Here is a 19,458-nt window from a genome sequence, read left to right as displayed (position 1 = left end):
TTAATAATATTATTATTATTAATATTTCATTTTGGGACTTTCAGGTATGGTAGGGATGTACTCAGTGGGTGAGGTCAAAATACTTCCTACCTAGTTGGATTCTGTATTAGTCATCATTTGCTGCAAAACGAACAATCCCAGAATCTTAAATTAGCATTTCTTTGTCACTTTCAGACATGTGAGTTGGCTGGGACGGCCCTATTTCAGCTGCAGGTCTGGTGTAGGTCTGTAACAGGTTTCTCATTCTGGGGTCCAGGCTAGATGGGTGGGGGTATGCTGTTAGGGAAGATATTGGAAGTCCCTAGAGGAGTAAGAGGAAACACACAATGCCTTTTAATGTCTAGGCTGGCAACTGGCACCTTGTGGCTTCAGCCCACATCCTATTGACAAAGTAAGTGACGTGGACAAGAACATCAATGAGGCCACAAAGTATACTCTGCTGACAGTGGAGAGGGAATAAATATTTACTGAACAATAATCTAATATCCCACAACTTCACTTCTTACTGTCTGCAGTAATTTTTATTGAATTAAAAAATTTTTCTTACAAATTTTGTTTATTGTTGAATTTTGACAATCCAGAAAAGCATAGTCAACCAAATTAAAATTCCTTTTTATGCCACTACCTAGGGATAAACACTGTTAATATTTTGTTGAATATCTATTCATAGCAGAAAATTCTTGTACCTGCAAGACTAACTTTGACCTTGGCACAGACAATACATGATATTCAGGTATTCAGACAATACATAATGGCCATTTGGCATTAGGTTTAGCTTTGGCTTTTGGAAAGTTAAAGAGACAAATGTCTTTTTTATACTTACTTCTTGCATTCTCAAGACTGTGTGTCACAGATGGTTCTGTAATCAGGGAGGTTTCTATCCATCTAATCAATGAAACATACAAGGTATGTTATTCACTTTCTACTTGTAACTTGGAGGTTAAAAAAATCTCTTTATTGCTTTAGATATTGAAATTGTATCGATCAACTTAAAAACAAATATAATGTTTATTATTGCAAGAATAACATGCTACACAGAGAGAGCTTTTGGGATCACACCAGCAACTAAGCTTGTCAAATCAGGAGAGCTGGGCCAGCATCAGATCCCAAATCTGGAAGAATTTAGCAATTTTGTAGTGCCAAATCCAGTGGGAAAAAAAACACACACATGGATTGTGAAAGCTTTTGACTTTATGTGCAATAACAATTTTTAAAGATTCTCAAATATCGTCACAGAAAAGAATTAACATAAATATTAAGAGAGGCTGTATTAAGTAGAGAATTTAGGAAAACCTAAATTTGACTCGACAAATGTTTTAATTCAATTTTAATATAAGGTAGAGCTAAATATATTAGATTATATAAGAATCCCGAAATTTGTGTAATATTTTGGTGTGCTGCCATTCGTCTCATTAAATACAATAATTTTTAATTACTAAATTTGATTTAGTTATTTAATTTCATTTAGAATATGAAGCTTTCAACATTACAACCTACTTGGGAACTTTTCACATCTTGTGAGGATCAATTAAAAGCAGAATGTCAGCTTTTCCACTTCAAAATTTCAGGAGCAGGAAAAACTCCAAAACCACGTATCAAGCCATCCATGAAATTTCTCTTCTGCCCTGGATGGAACCCAGCATGTGGGGGTCTGGAAACACTTTCAGAGCGTGGCTCTGTGACAATTTTGTGCCTCATGTCAAAATTCCATCCTCCCCTTATACCACAGATGAAAAAATATTTACACTGGAAAAAAAACGAACAAATGTGGAAACTGAGTCTAGCCCTGGGTTAGAGCAGGAGCCATGGGCAGCCATGGGGAGGGGGGATCTCTGCTTGCTTCTGGGGGAAGAGTTGTGGAGGATCCTCACTCTCTATGGATGCACTGCCCTTTACAGCTTGGAAAGTGCTTGCCCATGTGGTATCTCAATTGTCCTCAAATCTTTGTGGCGGGGCCTCTGCCACACCCATTTTGCAGATGAGGAAACTGAGGCTCGTAGAAGCAAAATTAGCAAGTAGCTGGGGGCAGAAATCAAACCTGGTGTCGTGCCTGCATGTTGTGCACTTTCTGAGTACCATTCTTGGCCAGGTCCCCTCCTCTCTATGGACCCCATCTGGACCCCCACCTGACCCTCCCGCGGCAACTTTCAGATCATCTTTGTGCCAGAGAAACCCATGATCCTCAAGCAAATCATAACCAAGAGAATAAATAAAACCTAGGGTGAACATCGGGGCAGGGTCAACCCCTGTGATGACCCACCTGTGCAACAGGCCGGAAGGCAAATCACTTTAAAGAAAAGCATTCGGTACGTAGTCTGTGTCATGCAATTTGAAAAAAATAGGGAGGTGCTAAGTGCTGGGTGCACATCTGAAAGGGGTGTGCCTAGACTGGAATCTGGGGAATCTTCCCTGAAGTCATTTTGGGGTATTCTGAGAGGAGAATTTCCCAGCACCTACCCTGCAGGTCAATGAACAGATCATGTCTCTTTTCTGGTTGATGCTAATGACATTTGAGCACCCAGCAGGTACCCCAAGTTTAAAAAATATTTTTGATGTCCTCCCCTTCTGAACTGCCACCTGGTCCTTACCCTCATTACCCTCCTCACTCAGGGCCAGATGCCCCTGGAGGCTGCTGGGACAGTTACTCGATCATTTTGAGCACCTACTATGAGCCCAGCCCTAAAGTAGTGATTGACAGGTGTCATCTCTAAACAGGAAGTAGTATCATCCCCATTATATATAAACGAGCAATTCCCCAAGTCACACACCTAACTGTGCCATGTCTCCTTCCTCCATGTTCAACAACATCCCCTCCCATCTAATCAGTCCAAGCTGCCCAGCTTACTCGGTTTGCTTGGTGCTGATGTCCAAAAGCCACGATCTGTACGGAGATTAAGCTGGGAGCCTCAAAAACCCAGAGGAAAGGGGTGTTTCAGAGGGAAAGGCATGGACTAAAGGTCTTGATTTAGCTGCAAGTGTGTTTTAATGATCTTAAAAAGCCCTTTTTCAATTAGGAATCAATTGCCGTTATTTAAAAATCAGGACAATCTATACCAAAGTCTGAATTTCTGGATTTTCTCCAAAATTCAGATGGTTGGGCCGTACAGGGCTCACATTCTTACGTGGCGGCCGCCGTTAGGAGTTGAGTGTGCGCCTTGCTTTTAGAGAGGGCCTGTGTCCGCCCCTCCACAGACCTCGCTTCTTCCTGCTGTCACACTACAGGCTCGCTCTCTTACATTCCCTGGCCGATCCATGCCTCCGATCAAAAGAGGGGGAAATCCACCTTGAGACCAAACAAGCATTCTCCTGGGCAGACAGGAAAGGAGAATTAAGAGAGGTTTGGGGGTCCCAGCAAAGAGAACCGAATCTGAAGGGGCCGCAGCGCAGATTTTAGCACTGATATGCTGGTGTTAAACAACTGCTCTCCAGGAAAAAAGTGTGTGTGTGTGTGTGTGTGTGTGTGTGTAAATGTTATTGGGATGAAGCATGGTTGTTGCACAAAACTTACCAAGTTATAAATAATAATAAACACTTTATTGAAAATACTCTTTCTTATCAACTCCATATAACCGATTGATTCTCACAGAATGTTTTTTTAATTTTTGGCCAAACTCTTGTATGCAAAACCAACTATTATTGCAATCGAGCCACGACTGGACAAAATTAGACTACGCACCAATGCCGGATGACAATACAACTCAGTAAGAAGTTGCTCAGTATGGTAGTTCCAGCATGGATGCTGGTTGAACACTTATTTCTGTTTATGTTAATGAGTCAGATGAAAGGAAAATAAAGAAGATGCAGGTTGGACCTCCATCAGTGACATGAGCGACATGCTTGCTGAACTGGACAGCAGTGTTCAAATCCTGGAATGATGTGCCGCTCACAATGTATCGGCCATGGGCAGGACAGACATATTTTTAATTTGCATTATTAACATTTTACCCATCACATTCTTAAGACTGAAAAATCAACGAAACAATAAATCGAGCCCTGATTTGTAATGTTCCCCAATCTCTGGGGTGCAAATACACTCCCCATGGCTGCTTTCGAGCGACTAACAGGATGTCATCGAACGTGCCATCAGGAAGAAATGCTCAGCATCTCCCCCATGTCCCTCAAAAGATACAATAGATGTAAAAAAACTCAGGAGCACAGTTAATAGTAAAATGTGGTAAAATAAGAAAGTGATGAGGTTTTGGTATTGGTTACCTTTGTTTTTGACATAATTTGTTTAATTATAAATTCGAGTAATTTAATTTCTTTTAATGGCTGTGTTTAACGGCCAGCTTGCGAAGATCCTGAAAATTGAACAAAATTTTGAGTTTTGATCTTTTCCTGGGCTAATGACATGCAGTATGATAGTCTCGTGATACTGGGCAGCGGCAGCGAGCCACAGCCCCTAGTCAGCCTCGCCATCATGAGGAGAGACAACCAACAGTATACAGTGTATTCATTTTGTTAAATGACTGTGCTCAGTGTAGGCTCATTGGTCTAAGTGTTCTGAATACATCTAAGGTAGGCTAGGCTAAGCTGTGATGTTTGGTAGGTGAGGTGTATTAAATGCATTTTTTACTTTATTATGGGTTTATTAGGATGTAATCCCGTTATAAGCCCAGGAGCACCTGTATCTAGAATAAGAGGAGAGGAGAAGTTGAGGGGCCAGAGTCCCATGGGAGCTACATCAGCACCCAGGTACGACGCAGGCACAGACGACAAAGCCTCGTCTGATGCCGGCACCCCGGATCCACTCTAGCCTTTCATTCTCAGCACCCAGGAACTCCTTCTTGCCAGTCCCTTCCTTTAGCGACCTCTGGCCTGAGCTGCCTGCTCGGTCTCCTTCCGACTCGCCCCTTGGGGGATAACTCTTTACAATGCCCCAAAGGTGGGGGCTTCGGTACTGAGGGTGAACAGAAAATCCCCTCGAAACCCCGATGAGCTGCATGGGACCAGCTGAAGACCATCCTGAAGGGACATGGGGTTAAATACAACCCCGGGGGGCATAATCACCTCTATTCTGCAGATGCGGAAATTGAGGCTTGAGGGGGTTGTTACTTACCCAAGGTCAACGGCTTCCAAGAGGCGAAGACAACGCCAGGTCGGTCAGCCTCCAGACCCAGCTCCTGGAGCTCATTACGGTGCACACAACTCTGGGCTTGTATTCACCTTTCCCCTAATAAAACTTAAATCCCTCTGAGAAAGGACTGACAACTTGAGAGCAGGGCCCTGTGAACATTTGTTGTATTACCAGCATTTAAAATTCCAACTCACTGGCATCAGAAGACATCTTAAGAACAGCCTGGACCAGGTGCCCCACTGTACATATGGGGAAAACTGAGGCCCACGGTCATAGAGCAAAGACAATAGCAGAATCGGGACTAGGCCTTAAGACTCCTGTCAACTAGTCTGAGGTGCTGGCAAATGATAAATATTCTTGGTAAAAGAATTAAATGGGTGAACAAAACTGAGACCCAAGAGCCAAAAATCAGGCTTCCCCTTTGCTGAAAAGTCCCAGCCAGGTGGACAAAAAAAAAGCAGAGAATATTGTATCTTCAGCTAGATTTACAGGTGATACCAGGAGACGTACTGCCAGGATTGGTTCCCCAGAGATTTTTGGAGAAAGCCCAGGGAGCAGTGGAAACTCCATGTGATGTTCTCATGATAAGAACTGCAGAAATGTGCAGCACCAATGGGGAAACTGAGGCAAGAAGGCAGGTCCTCAGGAACCCTCAGAGCCTGACTTTGGGGTTCTCTGACTTTCATCCCAGCACAAAAGGCCTCCTTTGGGGCAGAGGTGAATCTCAAAGGACCACCTACAATCTGTGCTCTGGCCCAGGCAAGCAGGAAGCTGGAGACTGTCAGCTAAAGTCATGGTTCTAGCATCTTCCAGGCAGATGGACCCTTCAGGAGGCTGCCGAGACCTTGATGAGGCTGTACTGGACGCCAGATATGCTCTGCCTGTGGCCAAAGCTCAGCGCAAACCTGTCAAGCAGAGAGTAAGTGGGTCAGAAGGTAGCAGATCCTGGGGTGCTCCCCTGGGGAGAAGGGAGTGGACCATCCCCTGGGACCCCCTTCCCACCCCCAACTCCTACCTGACCCTTCCTGCTTCCTGCCTTCATGTGCATTTCCATCTCTGAATTACCTAACCTCTCATCTTGGACTCCCTGTGTCTGCCCTTGCCCCCATGTGACGCTGGTCCCCAGGTCCAGCCTGACACTCCACTCAGCTGCAACCACAGCCTGTCTTATCGCAAAGCTGGCTTCCACCTGCCTCGCTGCTTACTTTGATCTTTGTCCAGAGGAGGGGTCCAGAATCTTCTCCCAAGGAAGACAGTATGGCAGAGATCCAAGTGGTTCCTAGTATCTGTACCCCCCATGTCTGCTAATAGAACCCTTGATTTTCAGCTGGGCACATGGCTAACCAGATTATAGACCATGTTTCTCAGCATGGAGGTGTAGCCAAGTTCTGACCAAAGGGACGTGGACGAAAGTGACCTGTGTGTCTCTTAAGCTTTGTCCTCCTCTTCCCCTCCCCCTCGCAGAAATGTGGTGGTTCACTGCCATGGCCATGTGGGAAAGATAATATCGAAGAGATGGCACAACAACAAGAGAGACAGAACCTGGGGCCCTGGGTGACCTCTCAGAGCACTGCTGCCGCCCCAGACCTGGACCCCGACATTCAGACTCTTCCAAGCAGCCGAATCTGTCCCCTAATGAATATGGCTGGGTTGCTGAGGGGCCTGCAAAACATGTCACCCAACTAACAGGGACTGTTCGACTGGCAGAGGACACTCTGGGGTGTGGTGGATCAGGTTAGAGGTTTTCGCACTGGACTTGTTCTGCATCCTTTCAGGGGCCAGGTTGGGGTGGGGCCTGGCGGGCAGCTGCAGGGAGGCAATTTCCGATGTGATATTAGAATGGTTTATTTTTTCAATCTTTTAGGGCCTCCCAGGGCATAGAATAGACAGTCGGAAGCTGGTGACTTCTGGTTTATTTTTTCAATCTTTTAGGGCCTCCCAGGGATAGACAGTCGGAAGCTGGTGACTTTCCTTTACTACGAGAGGTAATGACGGGCATTTGCTAAGCATGACCATCATCGTGGTTCACTGCCATGGTCATTCCGATGCCTGCAGCCCTCTCCTCTCTTATTTGAACAGCCCAAAGCTTCCACGGTGCTAAGATTCTGAACTCCTCTCTATGACCTAAAGACTTTACGTGATCTCGCTCCTATCGGCTTGGCTGACCGGATCTTCGAACTCCTACCTCACTCACTCTGTTCCAGCCAAACTGGCTTCCTTATTGTTCTTTGCATGTGCCTGACACACTTCCGACCTCAGGGCTTTTGCACATGCCATTCCCTCTACCTGGAAGGCTCCTCCTTCTCATCGTTATGTGGCTGCCTCCTTCTTACTAACTTAAATTGTACGTTCTCAGAGAGTCCGTCTCCCTCTGATGACCCACCCTAATTTAGCCACAATGCCCTGCCCTTCTGTGCCCCTCACCATCAACCAGGCCCTCTCAACATATTTTGCCCTGTTTCATTTTCTCCCGGCTACATATCACTAACTGAAATGCTCTTGTCGATGCATTTGTCGGCTGGCACATAGTAGGGACTTAAATACCCGCTGGATGAGTAGATTAAGCTCCCGGTTCTGACGTTTTGTTTCTCCAAGCTTCCATGACTGTAAGAGTCTCTGATTTTAGGATTCGACTATTCTAACCGCTCGTGAGTCCATAATTGCATGATTTAAAAATTCCTCTGGGCTGAGCTTAAAGTCAAATAAAACTGCTGTAGGGAGACACAAAAGAACTCAAGAAAAAACAGCTGCCGTGTGAAGACAGGACAAAATACAACTGTCTAGGCAGGAAGAGAGACAGGAAGAGGAGAAGGCAAAGTATGAGGGCTGAGACTCTGCAGCGGAGTGCTCAGGTGCACGGGACTCTTCCCCCAGGCCCACCCTGTCCCCCCGTACCGTCTCCTCTGGAATTGCTGGTCTATCTCTGCCAACGACTGGCCCTTCGTTTCAGGAACAAATAAATAGATGAAACCCAGGCCAAGGACAGCAGTCAGCCCGTAGAGCAGGAAGGTCCAGGACAGGCCGATGGTGCCTGGGAACAGGAGAGCGGGAGTGTGGGCGGGGCGCAGCCAGGTGGCTGGCTTCAGGTGGAGCATCGGAAGTCGGTTCGCCCAGAGCGGAGCCTCCAGATGGTCACCTTGCAGAATGACCAACTGTCAGGTAAGTGTCTTAAAGCAGGAGCAGGACTGGTTATCCCTGAGGCAAGCAAAGAGCCAGGGCTCAGATCCACAAATGCTGACAGGGCCACCTTGTTTTTACAGGCAAGCCCACTTATCCGCATTTAAAACACTAACTGGCGTTGTGTGCTTGGAATCTGAAAACGTGAGCAGAGGGAAAATAACATTCACCTCAGCAGCAAAACAGCTGCAGAACACAGACTTGGCAAAGCCCGGCTCTGAAAAAATACCCCTCAGAAATTCCATGGACCGGTTATTCAGTGAAGTGAGCATTCAGGGAACCGAGTTTCAGTCAATTTGGGCTGCGTCGGACTCGTCTGGGAGAGAGAGGACAGAAACCTCAGCATCCCGGCCCCTCTTCCTGGAGACGCAGGTAGAGGTCAGGGTCTCAAGGCCAATGACCAGGACCCCCGGGATGACCTTGACTCCCTTGAAGTCAGTTGGCCAATGAGAAAGAAAGGAGTCTGTGAAGGAAAGGGCAGCATTGGTCAAATGATGTTTCTGATGCCATTCCCACCTCTAACAGCCTTGGCCTCACCTCCTCCAAGCAGCCTCCCTTGACCAGCCTGACTTCCACTTAATCCTTATACCAGCAGAGAGAGAGCTGGGCTGGGAGTCAGGAGGGCCGTGCTCCAGTCTATTCACTACCTGGCTGGACTCGTAAAGGATGTCTTTCCCCATCTGTAAAAAAAGATGGTAAGGACAGGATACAATTCTAATAAACCCCTCCCACCCTTCCTTCTCCTCTCTCACCCCCTCGATCGTTCCCCATAAAGGGAACGCTTGAAGACTGAGGCAGCAGGGAAAAGCCTGGAGTCCCTAACACTGGGGATGGGAGCCGGGCCCGATGGGCCGGTTCTTCTACCAGTGTTTCCCACGGTCCCCCAGGGGTGGCTGTGTCTCGGAGGAAGAAACACCTGGCTGCAAGACGTGGGAAAAGAACCGAACCCTAAGAACTGTGCCTTGGGGCCCACAATGAAGGAGTCCCGTCCACTGTGACCAAAGTCCCAGATGACCAAAGGCTACCAGTGACCTTGGGCCACGAGCATCTCAGCATCTCAGAGACCCTTCCCCAGTGTTTTGGGCCCATATAATTCCCACCCACTCCACCTCCACTCAGACCGGATTTGAATGCTAGGTAGGAAGAAAAGGTGTCACCCAAACTAGAACTGGGAAAACTTTCCTGCTGGCAGGTGGGTATGAGCCCATTTGAATTGGCTTAGAACAGAAAGAACAGCTTGCAGCTCCTGCACCCACTGGCCTCAGACGAGTTTTCGCCACCTGTTATTGAGCCTGGAGAATTTCAGAGCGCATCTGGGGGTTGTGGGTGTGGTCAGACACTTCCATGGAACTTCTGCACAGGGTTTTATTGCAAGAATAGTTTTGCTGCTACAAATAGAAAAAAAATTTAATCTCTCCTGCTTTACAGTGGGGACTTCGGGGTACAGAGAAGAGATTGGACTTGGGGGTGGGGAGCAGAGCCCCATACTCAGGCTTCCACCTGGAGTTTGTTCCCCTCCACCCACCACACCAATCAGAGATGCTTCCTGGAGGAGGAAAAACGGATGCTTCAGCTCTTCTCCTTCTGCCTGCACCCCAAGTCGTCAATCAAGCCAGCCCACTCGCTCATGGGGTGTGAAATGAGAAGCCTCACAGACCCTATCTTCTGTTCTTGTCTTCTTCCTTTTCTGATACCAGCACCCAATTTTCCTTTGGGGAACAACTCCTCCCCAACTTCTGGTTCATGCAGTTGGGTGAGGCTGTCCCTCACCCCTGGCTCCAGGGTAGGTATCTGCTCTACTTCCGGAGCCTGGGCGTGGAGACCGCCTTCCAGCCACAGTGATTGATTCAGGGATGGGCAGGTGACCTTTCTGAGCCAATAAGAAGCAGTTCCCAGGGGGACTTGGGCGAGACCCCCTGGGAAAAAAATGCTCTCTTTCTACAGATCTGCTTGCTAGTGGCTCTCTTTGCCACCCTGAGGTGTTTGCCTGAGAACGAAGCCCACAGCATGGGAGGTAGGGCAGAGAGAGGTGAAAGATGGCTGACGATTTTGTTAAAGCCTCTGAATCAGCCGTGTGTGAAACCAACTGCTCTCCTCTTTTCAGTGATTTAAGACAAAAATACTCTCTTATGTTCGTAAACTGGTTTGCACTGGATTTTCTGTCACTTGCACCTCGACCGGTAAGGAAGGCCTGGCCCCGTCGGGAGGAAATTCCCAGATCTAGAAGGAGCTGGACCAGGATATCGGGCCCGAGAACTCACCGATGAGGTCGAGGAAGGAGAGGCTGATGAAGAGGTTGGCGGCCCAGTTGAAGCTATTGCAGAAGGCGAAGGCCCTCCCTCGGATCTCCACTGGGTAGATCTCACTGAGGACAAGCCAGGTCACTAGGACAGGAGAGCAGAGAGGCTTCCAAAGCTGTAGCCAGGACCTGGGGCCTGGCACCCACGGTCTAGCTAGCAGGCAATCTCCCAGCGGTGTGATTCAAACAATGCCAGGCTCCTGACACCAAATGTCCCCAGCTACTTCCCCGACATGGCTGTAAGAACCCCTTCAGGGTGACCAGTAGTTTCGGTTTGCTCCGGGTGGGAGTATTTCCTGGGACATGAGACTTTATCAGTGTCTGGCCAAACCAGGATGGTTGGTCACCTGATTCCTTAAGTTCCTTTCAAGTAAAGCCTTTCGAATGAGCTATCCAGGAGCAAATTCAGGTTTCAATGAGGCCTGAAGTTTAAACAATTTGGGAGCCTTTTTAAGAAAAAAAAAATGACAACCATGAAATTAGTGCCCCCCCTCCCCGTCCCGCCCACCCCCACTTCTGCCCTGGGAAGGAGTGCCTGCAAGCAAGGGAGGAGCCCCGAAGCTTAAGCTTCACTGGCTTCACCGTCAAGCCACCTCTAGTGTCCCTCTGAGACCCTGACTGATACCATCCCCAAGCTCCCCGCTAGGAAGGGTGGAAGGCTCAGTGTTACCCACAAGAAACTCCCACCTACCTGGTCCGAAGCCGAAGGAGAAGGCGCTCATGAAGACCATCATGCAGACCAGCGCCGTCCAGTGCAGCAGGGGGCGCTCTGGGGCAGGAGCAGCGCTTGCAGAGGAGGCGGTGCTTAGGGCTGGCAGGAGAGGGGTCGTGGGGTCTCCGGCTCTGGGATTAGGCTCGTTTTCCTCAGAAGTTGACAAGACTGACTCCCCTTGGTTCGTGCTGGTCGTTGGCAGTGGAGGTGGAGATATGTCCATTGGCAATCCAGAGTCTCCAGGGAGGCCTGACAGCTTGGTGGCGTTGGGTAGGGCCAGGCAACTTGGGCTTGAGGCCATGGGCACGGCAAAGCTGACGAGGCCTATGCCGCTCACCGACAGGGCCATGAGGGCACAGCCAGCTAGTAACAGGGCTCTGCGGCCGGCTCGGTCCACCAGCCCCATGGCAGCCAATGTAGCCGCCACCTTCACTGCGCCAAGCCCCACGGAGGCCAGCACAGCGGAGGATCCCTCACGGAAGCCGACAGAGTGGAAGATGGTGGAGGCATAGCACAGTACATTGGGCTGCCCTGTGAGCTGCTGGAAAAGCACCAGCCCCAGCCCCACTGTGGTCCGGCCTCGCATGTTATCCCGTGCCCTGAAGAGGTCCAGAAAGGAGTATCTTGGCCTCCCCAGGCCAAGCTTGGTGGCCTCACCTCCCTGGAGGGGGATGAGGTCCTTGTGGGCTGCTGGCTCATCTGTAGCAGCAGGGAGAAAGAGGAGGCCAACGGACTGCAAGAGAGCAGGTGCAGCGGCCCAGCCAAACATATGTCGCCATCCCTGGGGGGCGCTGGCCAGTGCATAGTTGAGTGCATAGGAGAGCAGGATGCCCACGGTGACGCCTGCTTCGTAGAGGGACACCAGCACTCCCCGGTGCCGTGGCCCCACCAGCTCTGACACGTAGATACAGCAGGCCATGGAGGAGAGGGAAATGGCGAAGCCAGCTGCTGAGCGGCCCAGGACCAGCCAGGTCAGGGAGCCAGCCAGGCCCAGGATCAGGCTGCCTGCCAAAAGCACCAAGTTGCTCCCGAAGATGGCTTGTTTCCTGCCATAGTGGTCAATGAGGAAGCCCCCTACCAGGGAGGCGAGGAGAGCCCCCAGGAGCAAGCTGCCCACCAGGAACTCCTGCTCCAAGCAGCTCAGCCCAAAGTCAAGCTGCAGTGGCAGCAGGGCACCCGATATGACTGCCAGCTCATAACCAAAGGTCAGGCCACCCAGCAAAGACACAGAGGCACACAGGGGCAGGAGGGGTGGGGGGTGGCCTGGAAAACAAAAGTGACAGTGGCCGAGTTCAGACGGTTTCTTGCCAGAATGTCCATTCATCCAACCTTCCCTCCATCTGTCAAGACCTCCATGTATACATTCAGCTACTCCATCCATCCACCTATTCATTTGCTCATCCATCCATCCATCCATCCATCCATCCATCCATCCATCCATCTATCTAACCCTCCATCCATCCACTTCATCCATTCACCCAGCCATCCACCTACCCATGCATCCATCCACTCCTTCCTTCATCCACTCACCCCTTCATCAATCTACTCTAGCCATTCACCTATCTATCCATTTATTGATCTATCTATCCATCCATTCAGCCTTTATCCGTCCACTCCTGCCTTCATCTATCCACTCCATCTATTCACCCATCTATTTATTGAACAATATATCCATCTCTTCTCCATCCACTTCTCCATCCATCCATTCCATCCACACATATTCATCCACTCATTTGTCAATTCATCTACCCCTTAATTCATCCAAACATCTGTTTGTTGATCCATCCTCAAATACGTCCGATCATCTACACATCTTTGTTTTCCATCCTTTATATATCCACATATACACTCCTGCATCCGGTCATGCAAAATCTTATTTATCTGACATCTACAGCACAGCAGGCAGTATTCTTGGGGCTGGCAACATACTGGTATTGTCAAGGACCTGACATTCCAGTAGAAAAAGGCAGATGATAAACATATAACTTCAAATGGTGATGATAGGTATCATTAAAAAGCAGGGAAAGGTGATTGAGAGTGATGGAGTTCTATTTAAATAAGGTAGCTAAGCCCTCTCTGAAGAAAGAAAATTTGAGCAGAAATCTGAAGGAAGGGAGGGTAAAAGCCATGTAAAATCTGAGAGAAGAACATTCTAGACAGAAGGAACAGCAAGAACAAAGGCCCTAAAGTAGGTATGTTTGAACAATAAGTATTAATATTAATAGCTAGTGCTTATATGGTACTAAGTGCCAGGCCTGTTTTAAGAGCTTTATGTATATTTACTCATTTAGTTCTTACAAAGACCCTATAACATATGATTTTTAACATCATCCTCCAAGGTGCAGACAAGAAACTTTCTTGTGGTCACACATCAAGTAAGTGGCAGAGCTGGTGTAGCTGGAGAGAGTAAGTTTTTAATCACTATGCGATTCAGCAAGGGGACCAGAGTGGCTGGAGCCCAGTGAGCGAGAATAAGAGGAGACGAGGTAGTAGGCAGGGGCCAGAGCATGTGGAGCTTTGTAGGTCATGAGGATAATGATGAATTTCACTGTCAGTGGTCAATGGGTAGAAGGAAGCCTTTGAAGCCTTGAGCTGGGGAGAGAGGTGATCTATGGTAGTCACCAGTATATGTGGATATTGAGCACTTCAAATGTGGCTAATGTGATCGAGGAGTTGAATTTTAAATTTTATTTAATTTTAATGAATTTAAGTGTAAAACTAGTTACATGTGGTTAGCAGCTACCATATCGGCAGTTGAGTTACACGGGTTACTCTTAATTTTTAACTCATAAACTTAAATATTTCTGGAAGCATCTAGAGTGATCCAGAAGTATCTGTGTCACACCACGCTAAGTCATAACTTTTTAGCATGGCATTGACGTCCCAGGCCCTTCATGAACTTGCCCCAGACAAACCACCAGAACCTGACAACATTTATAATACTTTAACCAGTGTTTTCTCTGGACCAGGCACTGCTTTCAGCGCTGTAAGTGCAATAACTCGTTTAATTCTCACCACAATTGTATAAGGTAGGCTTTTGTATTATTTATGAACAAATACGCTGAGAAATGAAGTGACTTGTCCAAGGTCAAAAGTAGTAAGTAGCTGTGCCTAGGCTCAGAGCCAAGCAATTTGACTCCGCAGTCCATACTCTTGACCACTCCATTAGAAAACTTTGGCATAATATGATCCTTCTCTGTTCTCTCTTATTTCTGACTTTCTCCATCCGTTAGGCAATTTTTGTGCAATCTCCCTCTTTCTGCTCACCCATCATCCCTGCCCCCCAAGGAAATAACCGTTTTCTGGCTGGCCTTGTTCTACTTGTTCATGACCATCAACAAACACCCTGGGGAACTTATGCTATCCGTGTCCTGCCCCATCCTCATCCCCCCTTGTCCCACCTCCTTGGTTCTTGTACTTTACTGCCAAAAAGGAAGCTTCTTCCAGGCCATGGTAGGCAATCAAGTGAAAACACAGAATTTGTTTGTCATTTCCTAGGTTCCTCTCAAGGTGAAAGAGAATCCAGCCAAAGGTCTAGAGGCAAAGTTGACTGTCTACAGTTTACTGGAAAATGCATCCATCAGAACAGATTCCAGTCACGGTGGTATGAGGAAAACAGCAAAAACAAACATGAAAAGAAAGAGTCATAATAACAGGTGTCACTTATTGAGCATCTCCTCTACTCAATGGCCTTAGGTGCCTTGTCTCAATTCATCTTCATAGCGACGATAGGTGGTATTGCTATAGTTATCCTCATTGTACAGATGAGGAAACTGAGGCCCAGAGTGTTCTCGCAGCTGAGAAGCAACAGGATTAGGACTCAAATGCTGACCCATCTGACTTCCAAACCCAAATACTTAAGAGTTTTGCTGAACTGACTTCAAGCAAGAAGGGCTTGGTTAAAGAGATAGGTGGGGTGTGAGAGAGAGGCGGGGCGCAGGGAGCAGAAGTGGAGGGGAAATAAAGCTTCTGAATCCAGAAAAAAAGTAAAAACTTTGGTCCCCCTCAGCAACAAAGAGATTCCCTACTCCCCCCACAACTCTGCGTTCTAATCTCCTCTGTGGTCCATCTATGGAATCGTCTCCAGAGTATTGGTTTTGTCTGTTTTGTTCAGGACAGCATCCTCAGGCCTGGCGAGCAGGGGTTGTCCAGTGAATTGATTAATGAATCTGCTCCTTGCGGAGCCTCTATTTCTTCATCTACTGAGTAGGAACCATTTCTTGCCCGGGGCTTCTTGTAAGGCTTAAAGTGGTCAAGGAGTAAGCGCTCAATGTCAAGTAAGGAGTCCTTTCGGGTCACTTCTTTTCTGGGCAGAAGGGAACATGGAAGGAAGTGGGCCCAAGTCCCTTCCCAGCCCCCAGCCAAGGCCTGGTTCCCGGGCTCGCCACCCGAGTGGGCGGTGTCTGGCCCCTCTGCGCCGCCGGGGGCGGAGGGCGTGCGCATTGATGGGATAGCGGGGACTACCCCGCGGGCAGCGTCGGATCGCGACTTACCCATGGCGAGCAGGACACCGAGGCGTGCTACGGGCGCTGCGCGGGCTGGCGCGCATCCCGGGGCTGGAGTCCCCGCCTCGGCCGCGGGACAAACTTTCCGGCCCGCCTCTCGCCTCAGTCCCTCCCTCCCAGCCTGACCGCCCTGCAGCGCCGCAGCCGCCACGTCGGCCAGCCCTGGCCCCCTGTGCCTGGAGGCGGGACAGAGGGGCACCCAGACCGCCCCAGCCTGCCCCCGCCTCCGTCCTCTTCGTCCTCCCCAGGTCCTGTACAGAGACATCCCGGTAAAGAGAGGGAGTGGGAGTGGGGTGGGAGGCACATGCCGTGTACTCCACCAGAAGGAGACTCCCCAGTCACTGCAGTCCACATTAGTCTGGCCTCTCCAGCGTGTGTACACACACACAGACGCACGCACACACACACACACACACACACACACACACACACACACACACACACACACGCACTCATGCCTACACTGATGGGGCACTAACGCACACCCACTCCAGCTGCTCAGACACTCCCATGGACCCATCCTCCATTCATTGAACTCTTAGGTTTGGACACCTCTCAAATGACCACAGGCTCTGTGCTAGGCCTTGGGGATGGGCTGCGAGAAAGAGACAGATTTGTTTGTTCTTGTGCAATTTGCTTTCTAGTGGGGGAAGAAGAAAGTTAAATAAGCCAGAGAAATACCAGCTAGTGATAAAGGCCAGGAAGAGAGCTAAACTAGGGTGGTGGGGTAGGCAGGCACAGGTGGCTGCTTTAGCTCTGCAGTCTGGGAAGGCTGCTCTGAGGAGGGGACAGTTGAGACCTCAGGTTCCAGCCAGAAGGAAGAGCAAAGGCAACAGCTCATGGTGGAAGGAGCTTGTGGAGTATAAAGAACCACAGAAATGAAACCAATGGCTGGAGCACAGGGGGTAACAGTGAGGGTGGAGGGAAATGGGGCCCGAGGGAGGGGTTGGCAAGGGCCAGGTTATTTTAAGGCCTTGGGAGGCCAGCATTAGGAGTGCAGATTTTATTCCAACTGACATAGGAAATAATTGGGGGATTCTAGTAGGTTAATTGGGCACGAGGGTGGAAATGGGAGACCTCTTGCAGGTGAGAGCTGGAGTTGATTTAAACTAAGGTGAAAGTGGGGACGGAGGAAAGTAGGCAGACTGGAAATACACTGCACAAGGATTAACAGATTGGAAGAGAAGCGGCTTGGGGCGAGGAAAGGAGATCTAGAGTTCTGTTTTGGTTGCATAACATTTAAGGTGCTCATTGGGCACCCATGTGGCTAATAGGTGGGCTGTTTGATATAAGGGTTTGGAGTTCTGGAAAGGAGACAGGCTGGGAACACCCTCACTAATTCTCACTCTCGGGGCTCAGAATGCATGTGGCCACAGGCTTATCTCCTTACATGGCCATACACAGACACATTAGTTCACATGTGTCATATACCCTCACCCAGTAGGAATTGTGTGCCACAGACACAATCAGGGTTATCAGCAAAGAAGACAGCATTGACAAGACTGTCTGAGCGAGGGGACTCTTCCACGGTTCTGAAAATAATAATAGCTAGGGCAGTTTGAAAACATGGATCTAAAATTCTTTGTCCCCTTCCCTGAAATCTAAGTGGGCTTGTGACTGCTTCAACCAGTAGGTCGTACAGAGTGGTATTGTATAACTTCTGAGGCTGGGTACTGGGACACTGGAGCCCTAAGCCACTAGGAAATCTGACTCCCTTGGGGCCACCATGCTCTGAGAAAGCCCAAGGTGCAGAGATGGGCCGCTTGTGGATGCCCCAGTGGTGTTCCTAGCCTTTGAGTCATTCCAGCCCTGGCTCTAGAATAAGCCTTCAGCTAATTCCAGTTTCTAGTGTCAAATCTTTCTACTGGAGGCCCCGAACCTTGTGGAGCAGAGACAAGCCATCCCTATGGGTTCCAGTCTGGATTCCTGACCCACACAGTTCATGAATATAATTAAATGATTGTTTTAAGGTGCAAAGTTTTGGAGTGGATTGTCATGCAGCAACAATAACTGGAAAAATAGCTTAAACTATTGAACAATAATTATATACTTGGATTTAAGCACTTTATATTAGGTAGTTGTTAACCCTCACAACTATCTAATGAGATAGAGACTATTACAACTTACTCCCAGTTTTATGAATGAGAAAACTGAGGCAAAGGAAGGTGAAGTAACTTGCTTGCATAATAAACAAATGAATAAGATAAATAGAGCTCAAGGACACATTTTAGTACATAGCTGAGCCAGAAGCCGAGCCCAGTTATGGGGAAATTGGGCACTTATCCATTACACTCTGCTGCCTTTCTGGCATGGAGAGAAGCCCAAGGCAGCCTCTTGGCCATTGCCAGGTGACAATTCCTCCTTCATCTAAGAGTGTCTGGAATTGTCACCGGGAGACCTGGTACAGCAAGGCCTGGGCTGTCCCATTCCTGTGAGAGAACCAAATAGAAGTTATATGATGGAAAGGAGCGTGAAGCCCCTAGATATTCTTTGACCTCTGTAGTTTGCATTGTCATGAGGATTTTTGTATGCTTGCTGGCCTAGAGAATAGAGAATCCCTCTTCATTTGTTGCCCCAAATAAGAAAGAAAAGATTCTAATGGTGCATTTTGGCAGCATCTTCAAAAATGGATTTCTTTGAGTGCAGGTGGGACCTAGTGACTCATTTAGAACAAATAGAATACAGCAAAAACGTGATGATGTCATTTTAGAGATTAGGTTACGGAAGGTGGTGCTTGCTATCTTGCTCACCCCTTCTTGATTTGACTCATTCACTCCAATGAATCCACCTACCATGTTATGAGCTGCCCAATGGAGAGGCAAGAAGTGAGAGGGGCCTCCACACAACAACCAACAAGGAACTAAGGCCCTCAGATCCACAGCCCATGAGGAGCTAGATCCTACCGTTGATCAACTAGTCATACGTACAAACGAAAAAGACAATCTGTCACAATGCACAAGAGGAGAGGTTTATAGGGGAGAGCTTATAAAAGAGAAGAGCTTATAAAAGTTGGATTTTCCCTCTTCTGAGAAGTCAGGAAGGGCTTCCCTGAGGAAGTGACATTTGAGCTGAGAATAGAAGGATGTCTAGATGGGGTAGGCAACAAAGAGAGGGAAGAGCACTTGGCAAACAGCAGGCGTAAAGGCCCTCTGACAAGAGGGAGCCTGGCAAGAATGAGACACTGAGAGAAGGCAACTGTGTTTGAAGATTCAAGGTCAAAAGAGAGTTTGGTGAGAGATGAATCTGGAGAACAGACATGCAGGACCTCTTGGGTCCCATGCAGGACCTTTTGGGTCTTTATCCTAAGGACAATGGGGCACCACTGAAAGGTTTTAAACTAGTTTCCTACCATAGAAGCCAGAAACAATATGATCATAGCAAGCCCCAACTTGTAAATGTTTGTACAGTGCATTTTCCAAAGGCGGGGTTCAGAGAGATTTGGTAACCACAGAGATAGAAAGCTACATGGACACTAACAAGTATGATAACGAAGCCACACACTTGGGAAACTGGGTGTTATCTTTGAATTGGTTCTGGGTGGGCTTTGAGGAGCCTGGGATGATGAAAGGTGCCGGAAGCCACATTATGCCAACAGAAGGGGTCTGATGTTTGAAAAGGTGACCTGCCCCCCGTGTGAATAAAACCGAGGAGCTGAGAGTTGGCTGGCCTTTCTTCAATATTTCAAATA

At 48.3% G+C, this 19,458-nt stretch overlaps 1 protein-coding gene across 3 annotated transcripts; it reads right to left on the bottom strand.

Moving 5' to 3' along the window:
* Positions 1 to 3,515: 3,515 nt before the first annotated feature.
* On the bottom strand, positions 3,516 to 15,952 carry SLC2A10 (solute carrier family 2 member 10). 3 transcript variants are annotated; one of them, XM_025039967.1, is made up of 6 exons: positions 15,759 to 15,950; positions 11,245 to 12,528; positions 10,516 to 10,638; positions 7,973 to 8,108; positions 5,922 to 5,982; positions 3,516 to 5,778 (listed from the first exon to the last, which is right to left on the bottom strand). In XM_025039967.1, the coding sequence occupies exons 1-6, from the start codon at positions 15,760 to 15,762 to the stop codon at positions 5,563 to 5,565; spliced, it is 1,824 nt and encodes a 607-aa protein (XP_024895735.1). In that variant the 5' UTR covers positions 15,763 to 15,950; the 3' UTR covers positions 3,516 to 5,562. The 3 variants fall into 3 exon arrangements, with proteins under 3 accessions (XP_024895735.1, XP_006922142.2, XP_024895736.1); XM_006922080.3 differs by having other exon boundaries at positions 5,643 to 5,982; positions 15,759 to 15,947; XM_025039968.1 differs by lacking the exons at positions 3,516 to 5,778; positions 5,922 to 5,982; positions 7,973 to 8,108 and adding an exon at positions 8,115 to 9,642 and having other exon boundaries at positions 15,759 to 15,952.
* Positions 15,953 to 19,458: the final 3,506 nt, after the last annotated feature.

Source organism: Pteropus alecto, unplaced genomic scaffold, assembly GCF_000325575.1.
Source record: "Pteropus alecto unplaced genomic scaffold, ASM32557v1 scaffold45, whole genome shotgun sequence".
Classification (NCBI taxonomy): Eukaryota; Metazoa; Chordata; class Mammalia; order Chiroptera; family Pteropodidae; genus Pteropus; species Pteropus alecto.
This window is presented reverse-complemented; position numbering and strand designations above follow the sequence as displayed.